Here is a 20,344-nt window from a genome sequence, read left to right as displayed (position 1 = left end):
CTGCTCTATTAGAAAGAAAACTATCGATTACACAGCCACACACACACACACACACACACACACACACACACACACACACACACACACAATTGTTATGGACGAAACACTTGAGCGATTTTGGATAAGGAGGATACACGTAACACAACTACACCAAAGGAACGAAAGTTTTGTGCAGCGCACCGTGGGATTCGATGTATTTTGTTACACAGAATCCAAATATCAAAATCCCAGGACGATTTGCAGTGACAAGTCCTTTTTATGGGCGCAAACTTGAGCGATTTTTAATATGGAAATTACGCGTAACACAGCCATAAAAAAGTTCTGTTCATTGGACCCCAGGATATGGATTTGATGTATTTTGTTACCAAATTTCGAAGTCCTAAGACAATTGATCATGTCAATTTTGTTTCCTGGACGAAAACCTTGTGTTCTCCCTATCCGAAATCGCTCAAAGTCTTTGCCCATTAAAAATTTGAAACGGTCAATTATCCTGGGGTTCGAAAGTTGAATTCTGTGTAACAAAATAGATCGAATCCATACTCTGGGGTCCGATGCACAGAACTTTTTTACCTTTTGTGTGTGTGTCGTTGTGTTATTATCGGCAACGGGACATACCTATTATTGTAGCACCATAGGAATTTGTTTTCCTTGATTTTCTCGAATGGTATGCATGATAATTTTCTCTCCAGCCTGTCATTTGTTTTTACCTCGATGTAAACAATGAAATATTGAAACAGACAGTAAAGTTTGGAAGTTAATGGTGAACAGGACTTGTATCTCATTAGCTTTATTGTGTACTGTTGCCTTGCAAGTAAGGCAATAGAAAAATTGATGAAGATTTCATTTAATATCAGGTTCATGATAATATATGGTGTGGTTATCGTCATCAATTTTTAGCTTAAAAAATAAATACTCTTTTGATTAATCCCCTCGAAAACTACGTATGAAGATTTACATTCACCCATATCATTTTGCTTACCTTGATCGTTTGGTAAGAAAGGTATCTGATCTTTAGGCATTTTTTAAACGCTAATAGGATTATAAAGCTTGTATTACTATTTCTGTTTCTTGAGTGTTCCTTCAAATACAATACCAGTAAAAAAAATCTATACGTGCATGATACATAATTTGATACGGAAAATGCTATAAATTCATAGTATGTGCAGAATTAACCTCAGAGTAAAAGAAAGAAGAAGAAAAGTAGAAAGTGTAATTTCTTCGTAAATCACTGCAGAGTAAAATTTAGGTGAGGCAGAAACGTTAATTTCAGTTACATGAAGCAGTAAGGGTTTATAAACATTTTATTTTTCTTTTACTTGGAGCCAAGTTGGAAGGTGAAGTTGTCTCGCCTGTAGTTTTAGACAAAGAAGTTCGATAGATTGACAGGGAAATCCAGTGAGCCTTGTTAAAACTCCTTGATAGACATTGCAGTCATTTCCCTTGTTCACTTCCAGGCGTTCAGATCTTGTTGAGACTTAATAAAACCTTTAGTGGGAATAATGCTCTTCTAGCTCCATTACGAGGAGGAAAAGCGCCGACCATTTCCGTAGAAAACAGCCGGTCATAGCACTAAATCTTTTCCTCGGTGTTGTAAATCGTGTTTAGCTCTCTTGGGCGTAAATATCACAAGGTATAAGGGAGAACAACAAAAGCCTCAATGGAGAAAGAGACTCAGCAGAGTCCTCTGTAAATTGTGAATGTTCTGACATGATTGCCCCTCTTTCGCCCGCTCAAAATTCACCCTCTCTTAGGTCTATTCTTTTAGTAGAGCTCCAGAATTATTAGCTGTGTGGAAAAAATGTGAGAGGGGATTACAGTCTGGAAAACGTTTGTAATCAGGCCAGAAAGTGAGTAGCGCTGGTTGAAAATACTGGAAGAAAGATAGTTCATATATATCATTGTTGTTTCTCACACACAATATGCAGTATTGCCAACTATATTTTTAAAATAAGTTTAAATTTAATAAAAATAAGCGAATAATGTTAAACAGTGACACATTTAAAACTTCCACCCTATTATTTTATACGCCAAACTTAAAAAGTGTGGCACTAGATTAGCTCAGTGATAATTAAAGTAAACAAATTTAATATTGCTACTACTATAAAGAGAAGCAGCGTTCATTAAAAAAATGAAAATGTTTTGTAACATTCTCTGTACACAAAAAAGGATCAAACAGTGACTTTCAATATTTTCCCCTCAGGTCTAGCGCGTGTGCCTTCGGTATGCGTAACGTCTTCGATTCCCAGTGGGAGAGCATTTAAATTTGGATGCATTACGGTGGTTCGGATTCCACCATAAATTACAGGCGTCTAATATAGCATCAGTATTGAAACGGGATGCTAAACTCCAAAACCAAAAAATGACATTTCCTCTTTGCTTGTTCCATAAATTTTCGCACTACGTAAGACACGCCATATTCTATTTCACTTTCAATGTCTTCATTAAAGCAAGCGAGTTTCAGCCAGGCCCTTGTCATGAAAACACCTAACCCTTCTCATTAAGGATATAGAGAAAAGCAGTAGGCTTAGTAATAAAAGAAAAAAGTCCGATGCAATCATAATGAAAAAAATTATAAAGTATAAACTTAAGATGGAAAAAGAACTTAAATCTACGGCACATTTGGAGCAAATCTGATACATAATGCTATACGTGGGGAAAAGAATAAGGACGCACATTAGGAAGTGTCACCGAAAGTTGTAAGTACATAATCAGTGCAAGAAGATAGTTGCTGGTATTTCAACAAGCATACTTCAAATGTTGAAATTTCTGGTTAATGTTTCTTACTAGTTAGACGAAGATTTCCATGGCCTTGGCTTCTGTCTACTTCCTTAATTCTTATCTTCGCATATTCGTCGCATATTCGCTGCATTCTTAGCACATCGTATAAATGAATTTCTAACGTGAACTCACTGATTGAAAATATTTCATTTTCGAGTTTTTTTTTTTTTTTTTTTGAAGGGAGAGAGAGAGATTAACGCAGAGCTTTTTCAAACTGGTCCATAACCTTCATTGCTATGAACCTTCCTAATACTGTATAATCACGATTATATTATCGAAAATGTTATAATTAGAAATAATTAAAAAGAAAATAAGTTTTAAATACAACAGTGCAACTTAATTCCTTCCCTGTCTTGAAGAGCTTTTACCGAAAAAATGAAGCCGATTACTTTGGTTATTATTTAATGTGAGTAGTATTTGTTTGATTATTATGATCTTAACCTCTTAACTGTAATTACGTTTTCCGAATCCAGAATTATGTTGATTTTTCATTCAAGGTATGCAAACACTGAAATACTTCTTTTCCTTTTGAGCAAAGACAACTTATGGCCTGAGTTTTGTTCACAGACTATGTTTATATATATTACAAGAAAATAAAAAAATATAGCTCTTTCCTTTCCTTTGTTTTTCTTTTTTTCTAAACTACCAAGTCAAGATACTGCCAAGGCGACACTTGTTCGGACAAATTTGTCGAAGATGACTACAATTTTGTTGACATTTCATAAATAAATATTTCATTAAATACTCCGGAAATCAGCATAATTCCTTTCCCTCGAAATAAACCGGAAATCATAGTTTCTGGAATGTGATTATGTTTCCAGTGAGTCTTTAGAAGACAGCTGCAATGAGATATATTTAGAGGAATTTCACCAAGATCCCTTATACTAAAATGGATCCTCATCATAGCGTGAACTACCTGCTTGCAACGTGAGAAAAATATTGATAGATAAGCAAGAACTTGATGTGATTGTGTTGAGACAGTTACCTGAAGTGTGAGGAGTTGTGTTTGCAAGCCATTGGTACTAAAAAAAAATGGATGAGTGCTAGCTTTTAGTAACTTAATATGTTTTCTAATGTTGATTTGAGATGAAGATCGGACGTTTGAGAAAAATAAAATTGCACTAAAGATAGATTATTTATTGTAAAGACTGTTCAAAAGAGTTTCTGTAGCGGACGTTTTTTTTTTTTGTGTGTGTGTGTGTGTGTTCCAAAGAAGGATCTGTAATTTTCCAAACTCACGGAATAAAAAAATAATTTCTTATTACTTTCGTATTCGTATTCCAGGAAAAAATAGAAGTAATCAGGACATAAGAAAGTAGAATGAAAAGAAGATAATTTAGTCGGAGGAAAGCATGACTTGAGCTTTTATAGCTATTTGTTCCAAGACTATGGGTCACGAAAGTGTTGCAAGTAAGTATATGGTACACCAAAACCCTCACTCAAAATATTGTCTGAAGGTAGATATCGTGGTCTAGAAAGTGTGAATCCAGTGCGTGTTATGCTTGCAATGGAATAATATGGATTGCTCTGGTGCAAGAGATGATATCTGGATTTGTGGCTTATGTCAGTAATATCTGTGACCGGAAATATTGGGTACATCTCTTATGTTGCATAAATTAATTAGATTTCCCTATAGATTTGTGAGTGACTGTCGTTACGGTTCTGCTTGAGATATAACACAGTTACAGTATAAATGCTAAATTAAATTTTTATGGAATGTTTCGCGATAAATTGCTACAGTTCCCCATATCAAATGAGAAAGTTATAGTGAAAACTAAAGTTCGGTGTCCGCTTTTGGACGAATTCATGACAATATTACATCATCATATAGTTTATAATACATTTTTCTACGAAATAATTTGAAGAAGTAGTTCAGCATGAATTTTTATTCAGCTCCTTGTATTTTTTTTAGAGAAATCTATACCGATCTTGTTCATATTTCAGAAATTATTACTAATTCTGTACTATTCATTTATATTACTAATTCAACAATATGGAATTATACATTTCTTCCGAAAAGAGCAAAAAATGACAGAAACAATATAAAGGAATGTTTCATCTGGCAATATTTTTGAAAAAAAATATACATAAAAAATGTTCATACTTCATACATATTTTAGTCAGTTGTGAGTTCACGGAAAGGGTAGAGAGAGCGACGGCCCCCACCCAAAAGTTGATTTTATGAATTGAGAGTACTTCTATTCCTAGTTATTACAATGTATCAAATTTAAAAGATACAAACAGAAAACAACAAGTATTAGCCTATAAATAATTTCTTAGAAATTCTTATTTCTCTTTGTATATATTGTACGCAAAGAGTTCACCACCAGACCCTTTAATTTACCTTGCCTACGTCTTTGCACTTCTTATATAACTAATATGTCCGTAACTTTAAAAAAATTCAAAACACTACCATCTGATTACAACAACTGAAAACACACACTTTTTTCTGTCCTTCTAAGGGTAACATCAAAAATGCCAAAGCACGTCTATACCACGTCACGTCTAAAGCACGTCTAAAGCACGTCTAAAGCACGTCTTCAATTAATAATTATGTCTCTACTCTTAAGGAATTTCGAGATCTTGTTATAAGAATTCCAACTCTCAAGTCTTCTTCTTTCCTTCTTATAGAAAGTTTACGAAAATGATGAAACGTAACTCTAATTGTTTTAAATGAGAAATATAATCATCGAATTTCATGTTTCTAATCGTAAAGGATTTCGAGATATGGCCACCTTATTTGAACAATTGCAACCTCACTCTTTTTACCCACTTTTTCTTTTTCGGTGTGGAAAATTTAAAAAAGGAATATCTTTAAGTACTTTAAATGGAAAGTTTAAATACCAAAGTTTCATGTCTCTAACCTTAAAGTATGTCGAGAGTATTTCCAGATATGACAATTATAACCTCCATTCGTTTTTCGTATCACCTTTTATTCCTTCTACAGAAAATATCAAAAAAACAGTGAAACACACATGTAATTCGGAAATATGAACATTTTACTATAATACTTGCCAACCACATTCCCCTAAGCCCGCCTCTCTCCTTCCGTCCTATTTCCAAAAAAATTCTTTCGCAGTGCTTGTCCTATCTTACGACTTACCTTACGTCACAAATTCAGGACTTCTATATAGAGTGATTACTGTTAATAATATATGAAATTAACACTTCATTCCAGTTTGATGTAAAACTTGTATTTCGTATTTCATTACTATGTTCATCGTACAGGATGTGATCCGCCCCACCACACAATCCTCATTTGTCCACTAGATATTTCAGTAAAAAGTATATTTTATAATATGAAATGATTACATTTTTCATTTAGTAAAATAACAATCTTTGTTTTTTAGTCCTTATCTCTTGATTCCATAGTTGCTGGGTTGGGACTCTAATATTATAGTTCATTTGTTGTGAAATACGTAGAGTCTTCTCGAATTTATTAGACCAAGTTTCGACTGAATTTAAAACCGAAAATTGTAAACACCTTTTATAGCAGATAGAGACATTTCTTTCTCACTTGCACATTTCTGATCTAAATCATCCATAACAAGTATAACCAAAAAATAGAACACTCTGTAGTTTCACATACTTTCAGACGAACAACAACCAACAATAACCTAAAAATATAAAGTGACCACTACTGAAGGAGAAACAACTATTTACTAGTTTTTATTACCTCACTTGTAAAGGTGAACAATTTAAAGTAATAATACTTACATTGTACTTTGAGCATTACTCTTTTACTTATAGAAGGTGGAACCCCATTGGAGGCTATACACAAGTAAGCTCCCATATGAAGTCTGCTTACTTTGGTTATATGAATCACTTCTCCATCTATTACATTAACTGGAAAGAAGAAAAAGAAAGAACGTCAAACTCTCATTGGATTATATTAAGTGATAATAAAAAGCAGATTCTATAAGTTATCAAACACAATTTACCAGATCTTCACATATTTACTACATTTCTTGTTCTAATGTAAAGAGAAAAGGAAGTAAGTTATGGAAACGTTTCTAACTTAGCCTGCTAGTTGTGGTCGCTACTGTTGCATAGGATGTCAGTGGGACCAGGTCAAGCTTGGGAATCGTGAAAAGCATTCTATATTGGACTTGTTGGCAGAATATTCAAATGAATAAATATTGCAAATGAACAGATAGTACTGTTTAAATTTAAGAACAATATTATTTTATAATAAAATTCATTGAATGGATGTATGGTAAATAGCAATGAAGAATAGTTTTTGTTTGGTCTAAATTATGACAGAAAAACAAATCATGTGCAAAATAAAATGCTAAGTTTAATATAAAATACTTCTGTTTAATTTTAAAGTGTACAGATTTAAGTTGTTGATAGTTACATCGGAATACCTCACATATGTGCATCAGTTCCTAGATCATATTTCTTTTCAATATATACATGTATAACGGGTGCTGAAATAATGGTGACCAAAGAGATAGCTATATTGTACTGAATCTCAAAAGAAGCAGAAAATATCGAATAAAAATGGAGCGATAATGCCTTCTTCCAAAGTAAAAAGCTGGCGAAAATGATGAAAAATGAACTTTAAAGTTATATAGCTGCTCAAGACCAACAGGAGCTATCATGATTACATTAGGGAATTACGTTGGAGCCACTATACATTCTACCTAAATATCCATGTACAAACAAAGTTAGAGTATGTGTGACGATTCTAAAGTACTGATAAAGCAGAAATAGCACTATTCATGTAGGTAATAAAAAAAATTTATTTCTCTGTCAGTAATCAAAAATGGTTAATATTACTTTTTCTTTCCATATAATAACGAACAATTTGGAACAAATTTCGATATTAGCCCTTAAGGACTATCACCTATTTGACAGGTAGGACTCGTGCTTTCTATTTCGTATTAATTATTATGTATTGAAACACGTTTTAAAACATTATTAAATGATTATATTTATAATCTCTGGCAGAAGAGTTTCAAATTAATTTTCCTTTGTGTTCGTATAAAAATATATCTTTGCTTTACTCTCTATGGAATAAAACTATTCCGTCTATATTGATTTAGAATTGGTCTTTCATGAATGCAAGTGGTTGAATATTTCGTATTGTTATGCCCCACTACTGGCATTAACAGTTCTGTTTTTATTTATTACCTGCGACTTAGTTTATTTTATTCACAGAATTAGTTTACAAGTTAATGTGTTTATGTTATGCAATTCGTAATAGTTATCGTTTGTTTAATTTTTCTAAGGTCGTAATTTCCTACTTATTTAATTGGCCACTTTATTATTTACCTGCACCAAAATTACTAATTACCTATTTAATACACTGATTAATTAAAAATAATTTAATTGCTAGAAGAAGAAGAGGAAAAAGATCCTGTACTTTAAAAGTTTATAAAAAAAGAAAGATATAATGTAGAATAATGTAGAAAGGATGAATTATTAATGTTAGACTATTAAATTAAACAATCTTAATTATTTAAAAAAGTTCCAACGAGATAGAGTTCAAAGCAAATTTTAATACAAAATAGTAGACAGGAGTCAATCTTAATATTGAACGTAAAATTGTTAATATATGATTTTATTGCTGAAATTGTATAATTAAGAAGCAATCAACATGGTACACTAGAAAAGTTTCTTCTAGGGGCTTAGGCCCTTTTTTTCTTATCGTAGTCCATCTAGATGAATTTAAAATGTAGAAATAATCCATAATACTTAATTTAAATTTCAAATCAAAATTTCTGTGTTTCAGAGGTTGTTTATATACAAATTTCATATCTTTAGAGCATATTTTCCTTATGTAACAGTTCAAACTACTTAACTATGGGTATAAGACAATGAATGTTAATAAGCTTAGAATTTTCTTCTTTCGTACGCGATATCAGATTTGACCTTGTGAACAGTAGGATTCGTGGTTTAGTGGCGACATATATTATTGTATTATTCTAATTACGATACAAGAATTCTAGACAGGGTTAAATTAATTAAAATGATTGTTATGAATGGTAATGTTATAATGAGGTATGAATAAGTATGTAATATTTAAATGAAGATATTGATTATAATATTAGATGAAACAATTATTTCATAAAACGAAACCCGACTATGTCAATGGATGTAAAATATGATGAGGATAGAATATATTAAACGCCCAGTAGATCTGCTGCACAATGGCGAAGTGATAATTCTGGAATACTACAGTGATATCTTTTAATAAGTTGAACAAAGAGGAATGAGATCTACATACCAATAATTGCTTACACAAATAGCTGTACACATAAGGAATAACTTTCTATTAACACATAGAATACATATATCAAAAAATATGTAAATTCGAGTCGGAATATATTTTGAAAAATGGTTATAGCGAAATCTCGAAGATGTTATATGCCAAAATTTAATCTGAGAACATTTATCAAGAAATCTGTAAATTTATATATATCTCTACAAGAAGCTATTGTAATTCTATTAGAACATAAATTTGACTCCCTGTTACTGTGACATTTGATTTCTTTAATGCTTATTAGTTTAATTAATCAATACATACGTAACCCACAGATGATAGCGAAGTCGCGGTATTCAGTGTCCGCGCGATGTGATTGTTTCCGGGTTGTTGTTACACTTAATATCTCCGCACTTACCTGAATCTTCCGTGAAGACTTTTCCACGTCAGAACGCGTGGTGGCGACCCAGGCAACATTAAATACATATATGTTTATACTATAGTGCAAAGTGCATTTCAAAAAAGTGGTTACTTCTATACAGGATTGGAAGTTAAGGTGAAATAAGAGCATGTCAGTACGAATGCAAGGAAACACAGAATATTATTTCGTCTGGATATGCATTGTATCGAGAATATAGTTTCTTGGAAATATAATTTTGTGAGTGATACATGTATAAATATTAAGCGTTTCCCAAATTATTCTAAATTTCTCTGTAAGGTTGCATATTCAGATATTGCCTATGAAGCCCCGCAATTTCTTACGAAACCTTCAAGTATCTCTGAAACACAGGTCATAAATTTTCTTTCTCACTTGTTAGGTTATTTTCTCCATATGCATTCCGTTAGATTGTATATACAAATTATAGCTTTCAGACACCTTTGGTGTCTTGCTTATACAATCACAAATATATAGTATTGCCTCCCCCTCTTCACACACAAGAGACTGTGAAAGAAGAGGGGAGAAGCAGCAGAGAGGCTGCCTTACGGCTGAAGGCCGAAACAATTTGCATACGAGAATCATATGCAAATGAGCAATTATCTTAAATTAATATGTAAAGGACATAAAGTATGCAAATAAATGCGGTAGAGCAAAATGAGAGTGGTAGAGCAAAAATGACAATTTAATTATTTGCACAAAATGAAGTTATTTTACTTTAATAGGATGCAATGAGTCTCTTGATTTCAGGCATTTTGTGGTTTTACTTCAGGTTCTGAGTACCAATAACACCACTCACCCAACTAGCACATACGTTAGCTGTAATCATGCCGTGATGCTTTCTGCATCTCCGGGCAGCTGGAAAGAAAACATATTACATTGAATTTTGACACATACCTGAGAGGAACTCCTGGTGAAGAATGAAACACAACTTCCATTGGAAGATTTTAATATTGCACCCGCGGAAAAAGTGATACACTTTATATATACACAGAAAGAAAAAATATATATATATTAATTTTCACACGTTTTACTATTTTAGGTCTTTTTAACGAATTTTGAATGTTCGCGCACTCTTCTTTTAAAATTTTACAGACGCAATTTAAAGTCCCTCTCTGTTTCCAAATCTTCACTGGAGATGGTCCAAGCTATGGTGCTCCCTCGGGGTATCATCTCTTCCCATTGATAAGACGACCACCTTGTTGCTTGAAGTTCTTGTTCCACGAAGTTCTAGAAGAAACACTGCTACTTAGTCATTTTACCGCAAATAGCAAGTCCTTCTAGCAGGAAGAGACTTTAGATTGGGAAATATGGTTGCGATCCCAAAATGTAAACTATTGTGTGTGTCTTACGAAATTTCACAAGATCGCGAAATTCCCTGCCTATCCCGATCCAGCCAGGTGTATAGTAGGGTGCATCGAATTTCCACTTTTTTTGAAATCAGCTTACCCTTAGCGAATGTTTTTTGCGAAATGGTCTCTGTATGTCATATAGAAAATCGCAGGCCGATTAGTTAATTTCTTTAGGTGCCACTAACGGCCTAAAGTTTCAAAAATTTGTTAAGGAATACATTTTTTTAAAACAAATTACACATATTTACTCTCACGAAAATATTTTACCCTTAGTAGTTATTTTCGGCAGAAATGTACATATTTTACGTGAAAAAAATTTCAGCTTGGTCGGTCAAGTACTTCAGGTGCTACCGGCTTCTTAAAATTTTGACCCCCCCCAAAAAAAAATTTATTCAGTGTTTTGTAAAAAAAAAATCGAGTTTTCGTCTCTTATAAGCAGCTAATTGGGTTAAAAAATGGGGCAATCAAGGTAAAAAAACAGACTTTACAGTAGATGGGATGTTATCAAATAAGGCACATACCGGTAGTTGTCCAGCTTAATTTCGTAGCGCGAAAAGAAAATAACAAGTAATTATTTTTGTAGAAAGACTCCTTTCGATAATACACCTGTACTGCATAGAATAAAGTCGTCCAAAAGTTAGTTTGTCGTAAAATTAAAAGTGGAGTAGCATCGAGAGAAAAGAAAAAAAGTGACTCCTTGTTAGTGTGTCTGGAGATGAGATTAGGAGTAATTTTGCGTTGCTTTCTAGGCAGAAGAAATGGTGTTTGATGTGGAAACTGTTTACGTTGCTGATTATGTTTAAGTGAAAATACGTGTGCATTTGTGTGCGTTTTTGAAGGATTGCGTCCTACTTGTGCTTGTCGGCAGTCAACATGTCAGTTCGTCATTCCAATGGTGCGGCAAGTTTGTTGAAGTCTTGCGTTGACAAAAGTGTCTAACTGTTCAAAATTGTTTTCGGTGAATAAACTATCAAGTGTCCGTAAAGATGTCACCTAAAGAGAAATCACGTTTGAATGTCAGGAACTTTGTCCGTAATATCATTGGATCCCCTGTGGAATTCACTTTTAATCAGCTTCTAACAATCGCTGGTGTTCTTAAGCAATTCTTATGGGAAAGAGAGAAGATGAAATGGGAAGCAGCATCTCAGAAGGACCACTCTGCTAAGGTGCTAGCTCATTCAGTGGCAAGGAAAGTAATTCAAATTTGGGAAAATGCATCAATCAGCGGTGCAGCTATTTTGAGCGAGCAACGTGTTATAGCGTTGATTTTATATTATCAAAAAAAGGTCCGTCAGCTGCAAAAGTCCAAGGACAAGCCCGTTTTTCTTCCTTCCAAAGTTGCAGAATCCCAGGAGTTTGCCAGCAAAAGTTTGTTTGATATCGCTTCTTGCAAATGCATCGATCCAGTTGCTTGCACTTCTGCGAGAGAGAAGAATGTGCCTAAATTGAAGGTTTAACTTTTAATTAACCAGAGAACCACCCGACAGATGGGTATGGCAGGACTTTATAGAAAGGAGACACAGAAACGTGTCAAACATTTATTGCTTAAAAATCGAGGTCAGAAAAATCAACCAAACCCCAATGAAATTAGTAGTTCCGGAAGACAAAACGATAGCGTCTCTTTACAAAATGAATCGGGAGAAGAGTCAGTTTCCACTGTCGAGTTTCTTCCTGCGCTTAAAAGAAAGAAGACTAGCCCTTCTAAACAAATGATAGTTAGATTGCCGACATTCTCCAATGCAGTATATAAATGTAATATATCAGACCGCAATTATCACTTCGTCGCTTTTGGTTACCCCAGTTCATAAGCAGAAGGTGATCGTCAAAAGCAAGATTCGGAGAGAGAAGAAATCCTTAGGAAACGCCATCGTTGAAGAGGCGAGTGCATCGCTTGAATCGACCGAAGCAAAAGCGTTATACTTCGACGGAAGAAAGAATCAGACTCTCACCCTTGAGGCTAAAGACGGCATCAACCACCGAATAATGAAAAAAGATCACTACGTACTGCTACAGGAGCCAGGATCGAACTATCTTGGCCACGTCTCTCCATCTGGAAGAGGAGAGAGCATACGGGCTGCCATCACAAAGTTCTTTGTTCATCAGAATATCCCCTTGTCCGTTCTGTTATTTTATTTTATTTTTTTTTTTGGGTTGCGACGGTACTGCTACCAACACTGGTCGGAAGAATGGTGCGATGGCATATATTGAAGTCTTCCTGAACAAAACCCTTCAGAGAATCGTCTGTATGATACACACGAATGAGCTCCCATTTCGACATTTGATTGAATTTATAGACGGCAAGTCTACTGGACCAAATGCATTTAGAGAACCAATAGGATCAGCACTTCCAACATGCGAAGAGTTGCCACTCCAGAATTTTCAGCCCGTTCCAGTAGACTGGGACCTCAACTTCACTGAGGATGCATTAAGCACGGATCAAAAATATTTGCTGAATATCTGCCAAGCGGTTTCTTCAGGACAATGACCCGTTGGGTTAGCTCACATGAAGCCTGGTAAAATTCATCAAGCCAGATGGCTAACTACAGCAAATAAGAGTCTTACGTTTGTACGTAGGAACAAAAGAACCCACTAATGAACATAAAACCATCGTCCAGTACATCATGATGGTTTACGCGCCACTCTGGTTTGCTGTGATCCGTAATCCATCGTTTGCAGAAGGAGCTCGTAATTTGTGGCACCTTATCACGACTTCTCGCCACATGGAAGGAAAATTCATCCAGTGATCCGTAGAAATGCGTGGTACGGCCATCCTGAGAACCTACTTCTATCAATGTTGACTGACGAAGATGCTAAAGTACGAGAACTTGGCTGGAGGAGAGTCCTAAAAGCAAGACAAACGACCCAATCTGGTGATCGCGTACCGGTACGAGAATTCGTCGTCCCTGAAATCAACTTAGAAGCGACAAACTATGTTGATATGATTAATTGATCAACATGCACGCTGATGGAGCCACCACTGACAAAACACTTGAGCCTGCAGAAGCTAAGAGAAAATGTAAAGACGGCTCCAATGACTGATGAATCTATTACATCCTTACCCTGTCACACTCGCGCTGTAGAAAGAATGGTGAAGTTGGTGACAGAAGCGGTATTAGCGGTATGTGGGCAAGAAGCACAACATAGATTTGTCCTAGCAACACTACAATCAAGAAAAAACATACCAGAATTTAATACAAAAACAATTTGAGATAAAAGAGTAACGATATTAACTTGCACTACCATATGCAACATTAGTATAAACAGGTGGCGCGTGGGCGGACCTCAAACTGCAGCCACCTCCTCTTGGTGAGTTCTGGGTTATTTCCAACATTAATGTTTGGAAATAAGCAAAGAGCTGCAGATGTAAAACAGAATATTTCTTATCTAATTAACGATCCAGATGAATCACAAACAATGCAACTTAATTTTTAAGAAATGAAAAAAGTAGGGACACAATTGTTCATATTTTAAGCCACTGGTGGCACCTGAATGACTTGACTCATCAAGCTGAAATTTTTTTCACGTAAAATACAGACTTTTTACAGAAACAAAACCACATAGGATAACCATATTTTATAAAAGTACATATTTTACATTTTTTAAAATAACATTTTTTTTTAACAAAATTTTAAAAATTTCGGCCGTTGGTGGCACCTAAAAATATTGATCAATCTACTTGCAATTTTTTATATGTTATATGGAGCCCATTTCGCACAAAAATATCACTAAGGGTAAGCTGATTTAAAAAAAAGTGGAAATTCGATGCACCCTAGTGTATAGTGACTATATTCCGCGTAACTACTTTCATCCCCTTTATAAGTGAAAGGAAGATGACACACTGATATTGCAAAAGAAATAGTTTGGTTTTCATTAAAATTTTATATCATTTTTACATGCTATAGTTTTAGCACACCGGCTATCAACACTAGCAAAATTCTTACAATAAAGAAAACGTTAATTTGTCACTTCGTTTCTTATCACCACACAGTACATGATGATTGTTTACACAAGGAAGAGTGCGCCGTTCGAAGCTCTTCACGCAGATTCTACGTCAACTGCCTCACGTCCAAGAACCGAATTATTATCACTTCACCCGAGTCCTTGTTTTAAATCAACCCCAGTTGTTCACTTTGTCATGGCTCGCCTCGAAGCTCGATGAAATCTTATGACGGAGGGTGGTTGAGGTGAAGAGGATTGAAACCACAGGTCTTTGAACGGCATGACCTAATTATCGCATTTCACTAGTTTCTCATGCTGTTTACACACTTATGAGGGATGTGTTTGTATTTTCATTACTATCACTATTTTCCCACAATTCCAAGCTTTAAATAGATATATAGCACACTATATTTAATTGTGAAAATGGCACAGAAATCAACAAAACCACGTATCATGCACCTGTATTCTTAACTACCTGCATGGTCCTTGTCTTGTGCCAACAGATGCTGCCCTCTGTTGGCCCTTTTACAAAGGTTTCCCACCTGCATGAGTATTTGTTTTCGTGCATTATTTGTGAGAATTTTGATGTTTCAGTAAAACTAAATATTTGATTAGGTAAAACACTATGCTAAAACCAAGTATATACATATTTACAAATATATTCAAGAGCTGAAAATCTGTCATTTTATATTTCAATAGATTTAAAAGGTTTTACTAATATTGTGTTGATTTTCACACAAGACATTCTCTGCTAGCGACGGCCATTTTTCGGTGTTACGAGCAATACGTGTCCTGCCCGTGGAGGCTGCCGGAGATAGAACCACAATTTGAAATAAGCCTTGTTCTAATAGATAATAAATATACAACGAGATATGACCTAACCTATGCTACATATGGTCCTTGCAGTAAATATACGGCAGTAAATATACTGTACATTGATATTTATTGGACTCTTCTTTCTGGAAAACTCTTAAAGCACAACTGCAAAATTAAACCTCTAATTGCTGTAAATAAATATACAATTTTGGGTGAATTATTACGCCTTTGTAATTCGGGCATATTTCGGGTTCATTTGATTATTACATGAGCTCGGGCCTAAATGCTAAAACATATTTCGGAGTTAGGTCGGGCCTCACATTATAAATTCTTGGGCCGGGCGGCCCCGGGCTAAAAATTCCGACCCGTGCAGACCTCTACCTAGGGTCACACTTCTTGGTTCAAACATGTGGTGTTATCAGGCTTGTTTGAGTATTTATATTATATTATTACTTTGTCTATCACACCCCTGTATACAACCAGCATGGCCATATAGCTCTTTCCGAATTTTGCGCATTTTTTTCTAGAAGAGATTGTTCCGCTACATTCTTCTGTTCTGCATCTCACATTTGATGGTTATTTGATTCACATCATGCCATTGCTGTTTAAAAACATAGTATAGTAGGGTCATGGGAATATCGTCTTCGAAACACTTTGCAACCCAGGAGTGTTTTCACGTTTCGACATTTTGTCATACATATCAGTTTCTGCGCTCTATATTGATTTATAACCACTACCGTACTAATTTCTATTGGATCATTACATGATACAAAACACATCTTTCTCCACAATTTCATAATCTGAAGCTTCCAAAATCGCTTCAGCTTCCACGTCTATATATATATATATATATATATATATATATATATATATATATATATATATATATATATATATATATATATATATATATATATATATATATATATACAGGGTGTCTCACCTAAGTTTCCGACATCAAATATTTCCGAAATGACAAAAAAAAAACTTGAAATATCTAGTTATGCAAGAATGTATTCATGTCAGGGGCCTATAAAATTATGTAAACAACAAGTGCCCCCAGGGATCATAGGGCCCCGGAAGCCAATTTTAAAATTTTAAACGGAAACCCCTAATTTTTATTGGAGGCGATCAAAAATAAAGAATTTTTAGTTGAAGCATATTTTCGTTATTCTATTAGATGGAGCTGTAATAGCAAAAAGAAATGAATATCATCGTATGTACGTACGTCAGCCAAGGCTGGTGATATTCTAAATAGTACGAGAAATACTCTTGCAATTTAAGTACGTGTCCAATCAGTTTAGAAGGTCTGTTCAACTTACATAAAAGAAGTTAGCTTCATCTTCCCAAAATTCCAAAGAGAAATCCTCTCCATGAATGCGGATTCGGATACTACGACCGAAAATACGCAACTTTTAGTTTAAGTATTTTTTCGTTGTCCTCCTAGATAACACATAAATCGCAAAAATAATAATATCGTTGTACCTGAGGTTGATAAATGGAAAGCTGGTTCAAGAGTGGACATGCTGTGTGATGTTGGTGCTAAGACTTGCAAACAAATAAAGTTAGAACACAAGTTTGTGAGCTTGTGGACACTACGAAAGTTGAATTACTTTAGCTCTCCGTTGGGACATGACGTTTCAATTAATAATCGGATATGGTGTCAAAAGAGAATTAAGTTGTTCATTTTTGCCATGTTTATGTAGATATGCATAATGGCGATTTGATTTGAATTTAGACCATGTGAATTTACTTGAGAGGTAAAATTGAAAGTGAACACGTAAGGTTGATTGGTGGATCTATAGGACATAGTCATTTTGTTGTTATGGTTTGACCAGAAGACACATATGTCTCACCCCTATGTCATGTTCTGTAAATACTTATTGTTGATTGTAAATTACGGTCCAGCAACGTAGAAGCCATTAGATATTGGTAGCAGTAAGCATTATTACCGAGAAGCTCTGAACACTCAAGCTGTATTTCAACTGGTTTTTATTAGAGCTCTCAAAGTAAAGGTCTAAGCTCTCGATGATACGAGGATGGGTAATAACCAAAGGTCATGTGCTGAAGTAAGGGTAATATTTAACAAAAAAATCGCGTTCCACACAATCCCATTTCCAGATCTACTGTCGAGTGCATCGTATGAGGCGTCAAGAAAACGGTAACTATACAGGATTGTAACATTCCTGGTCGACCGAAATCGGCAACAAACAGTTTGATGTTCTGGTCATTTGTTGAAAATACTCAGCTTAGCATTCATAAAGCTGCAAAACAATAGGACACCAGTCACATGTCTGCGAGAAGAATGTTGAAGAAAATGAGGTTCCACCCATACAAAATTCATCTGATACACCAGCTGAATGAAGATGTCTTTGATCGCCGTGTAGAATTTTATGAAGATATGATGAAACAAATCAATGATTTTCTTACGTTTCTTACCAGCATTGTGTTCTCTGATGATGGCACGTTCCACCTAACCGGTTTCATTAACAGATGTAATAGCAGGTGTTGATTTGACAGAAATCTTATTGGTCCTTTCAAACACACTCTACATCCTGAAAAGTTGAATATCTGGGCGGCAGTGCTAAATATACAATAATTTGGCCCTTTTTGTTAATAACAATTTGACTTCTGAACTGTGTGAGGAGATGCTTCGAAATCAAATAGTTTCAGCAATGAGAGATACTGCAGAAGACAATTTTGCCCACAAATGGTTTCAGGAAGATGTACAACACCGCACAACGGTGTTAATATGCGGCAATTTCTTACACGGAATTTCCTAAATAACGGATTGACAAAAGAGGTGAGATTGGGTGGCCTACTTGTCCTCTGTTCCCCTGATTTATCGCCACTATACTACTTTTTCTGGGTTTATCTAAAACTCCGAGTATTTTTTCTGTATCAAACAATACCAACAACTTTGGATAATCTTCGCCAAAGGGTTGTTAGTGAAGTTGCGCTTATTGACCTGGACGTCAGCAGGAATGCAGTATTTGTGTTTTACCATCGAATTGCTCACTGCCAGACCAAGAACGGTGTGCAGTTTGAGCGTATGTTGTGAAACATCAGTTAGAACTTGTTCATCTGCCAATTCGAAAGAGGCAAAGGGACTCATGATAATCAAGTTCTTCGAAAAAAACGGGGAGACACTACGTGCCCAGTAAAGCTGATGTGTAGTTACGCATTCCGTAACTAGGGTAACAGTAAATTTAGATAGCAGGAAACGAAGACAGGGCAACGTTTTCATTCTCTACTTTTATGTGAAACGGAATTTTCAAAGAACTTAGGGTTATGTTAAATCGAAGTGTATCAGTCATCCCTCCCTAACTACTTAACTGAATTTTGAGAACGTATTTAAGAAGCAGATGGATTTCCTGACTCTGGAATGTAAAAAAGAGGTTTCAAGAATTAGAGTATCAACTGATGTATGTTGAATTACAAACTGCACTCTTCTTGAGAAACTTTGACAAGGAAAATAACACGCCTGAGTTTATAAACAAAAAGTAATTTTGAGTTTTCGCTCATTTAACATAAGCTGCATGTCGTTGTGACTAAATAAACATGACTTACTAACTTTTAAAATCGTGAAGATCAATTACAACAGCCCTGTATATCAATTAAGTTTCTTTGCACTTTATTCAAGTTTTGTAAATTTGTTCTTCTGTGAAATCTCCTTTGTCTTTTGTGCTTTTACGTAATAGTGTGAAATAATGGTTTTACTTAATATGTCCGAATCACGTGATATTTAAAAAACATATTGGTCTTCTTGACCTTTGCAACTCTAGGGAAGATGTTTCTTGTTGCAAAACACAAAAACGTTCCTTTTCATATCGTAATTGCCTACCATGGTCGCATTGAAATGTAAATGAAAGCAATTTTATTTTATGCTGAGCCTTTTTAAAATATTGGTCACATATTTCGTGCTTTTTAATTCCATGTGTATTTCTCGAGATATTTAGTTTTTTATCAATCCCAGGCAGTGTACGATGATATTTCTTCTTTTGTGATTACAGCGCCGTCTAGGCAGGTAACGAAGAGTACTTCAAGTAAACTTTGCATATTTTCCTTCCCAATTACTGCAACAAAAATAGGGAGTTTCCATTGAAAACTTTCAAGTTGGCCTCTGGTGCCATCCGATAGGACCCATGAGGGCACTTGTTTCAAAATTTTATAGCCATTTGATATGTATACATTCTTGCGTAACTAGATTTGTCACATTTTTTGTTATATCAGAAGTATTTCAGATCGCAAAGTTAGGGGACTACGTAGGATGATATTCTTTTTTTTTTTTGCGATTAGAGCGCCAACTATTAGAATAACGAAAAAGTTCCTCAAGTAAAAATTGCTTACTTTTGATCGTAGAATCAGAGTCTGCAATGAAAATAGGGGATGTTTATTTGAAATTTCCTAGTTGGCCCCTGGGATCCTATGATGGGACCCCTGGGGGCACTTGTTGTTTACAGAATTTTATAGCCTCCTAATATGTGTACATTTTTACATTTTTTGTTATTTCGGAAATATTTCAGGTCGCAAAGTTAGGTGAAACAACCTGTATATATATATATATATATATATATATATATATATATATATATATATATATATATATATATATATATATACCGTAACGATGATTCTCGATCTCGGCCTGACTCAAGTGTCAAGTATCAATCTAGTCTCCGCCTCGGCTCGAAAATCTTGAAATAAACTGTGGGAAATTAAAAGTGTATAAATAGCATCATCTTGTCGTTTTCTCTTCTCATTTTGTCACTTTATTCTTGACCGTAGTTTTGTTGTATACCGCATATCTGTTCG

The 20,344-nt window shown here is 34.9% G+C and overlaps 1 protein-coding gene across 1 annotated transcript in view; it reads right to left on the bottom strand.

The window, feature by feature from the left end:
- Positions 1 to 20,344, bottom strand: part of LOC145666042 (opioid-binding protein/cell adhesion molecule homolog) — a 476,706-nt gene that overhangs the window by 202,436 nt on the left and 253,926 nt on the right. The window contains exon 5 of the mRNA XM_081733141.1: positions 6,496 to 6,624. Within this exon, the coding sequence (XP_081589267.1) occupies positions 6,496 to 6,624 (129 nt within the window). The remainder of the gene's footprint in view (positions 1 to 6,495; positions 6,625 to 20,344) is intronic.

Source organism: Thermobia domestica, chromosome 12 (assembly GCF_964235325.1).
Source record: "Thermobia domestica chromosome 12, izTheDome1.hap1.1, whole genome shotgun sequence".
Taxonomy (NCBI): Eukaryota; Metazoa; Arthropoda; class Insecta; order Zygentoma; family Lepismatidae; genus Thermobia; species Thermobia domestica.
The sequence above is the reverse complement of the archived record's forward strand: the minus strand, read 5'-3'. Positions and strand labels throughout refer to the sequence as shown.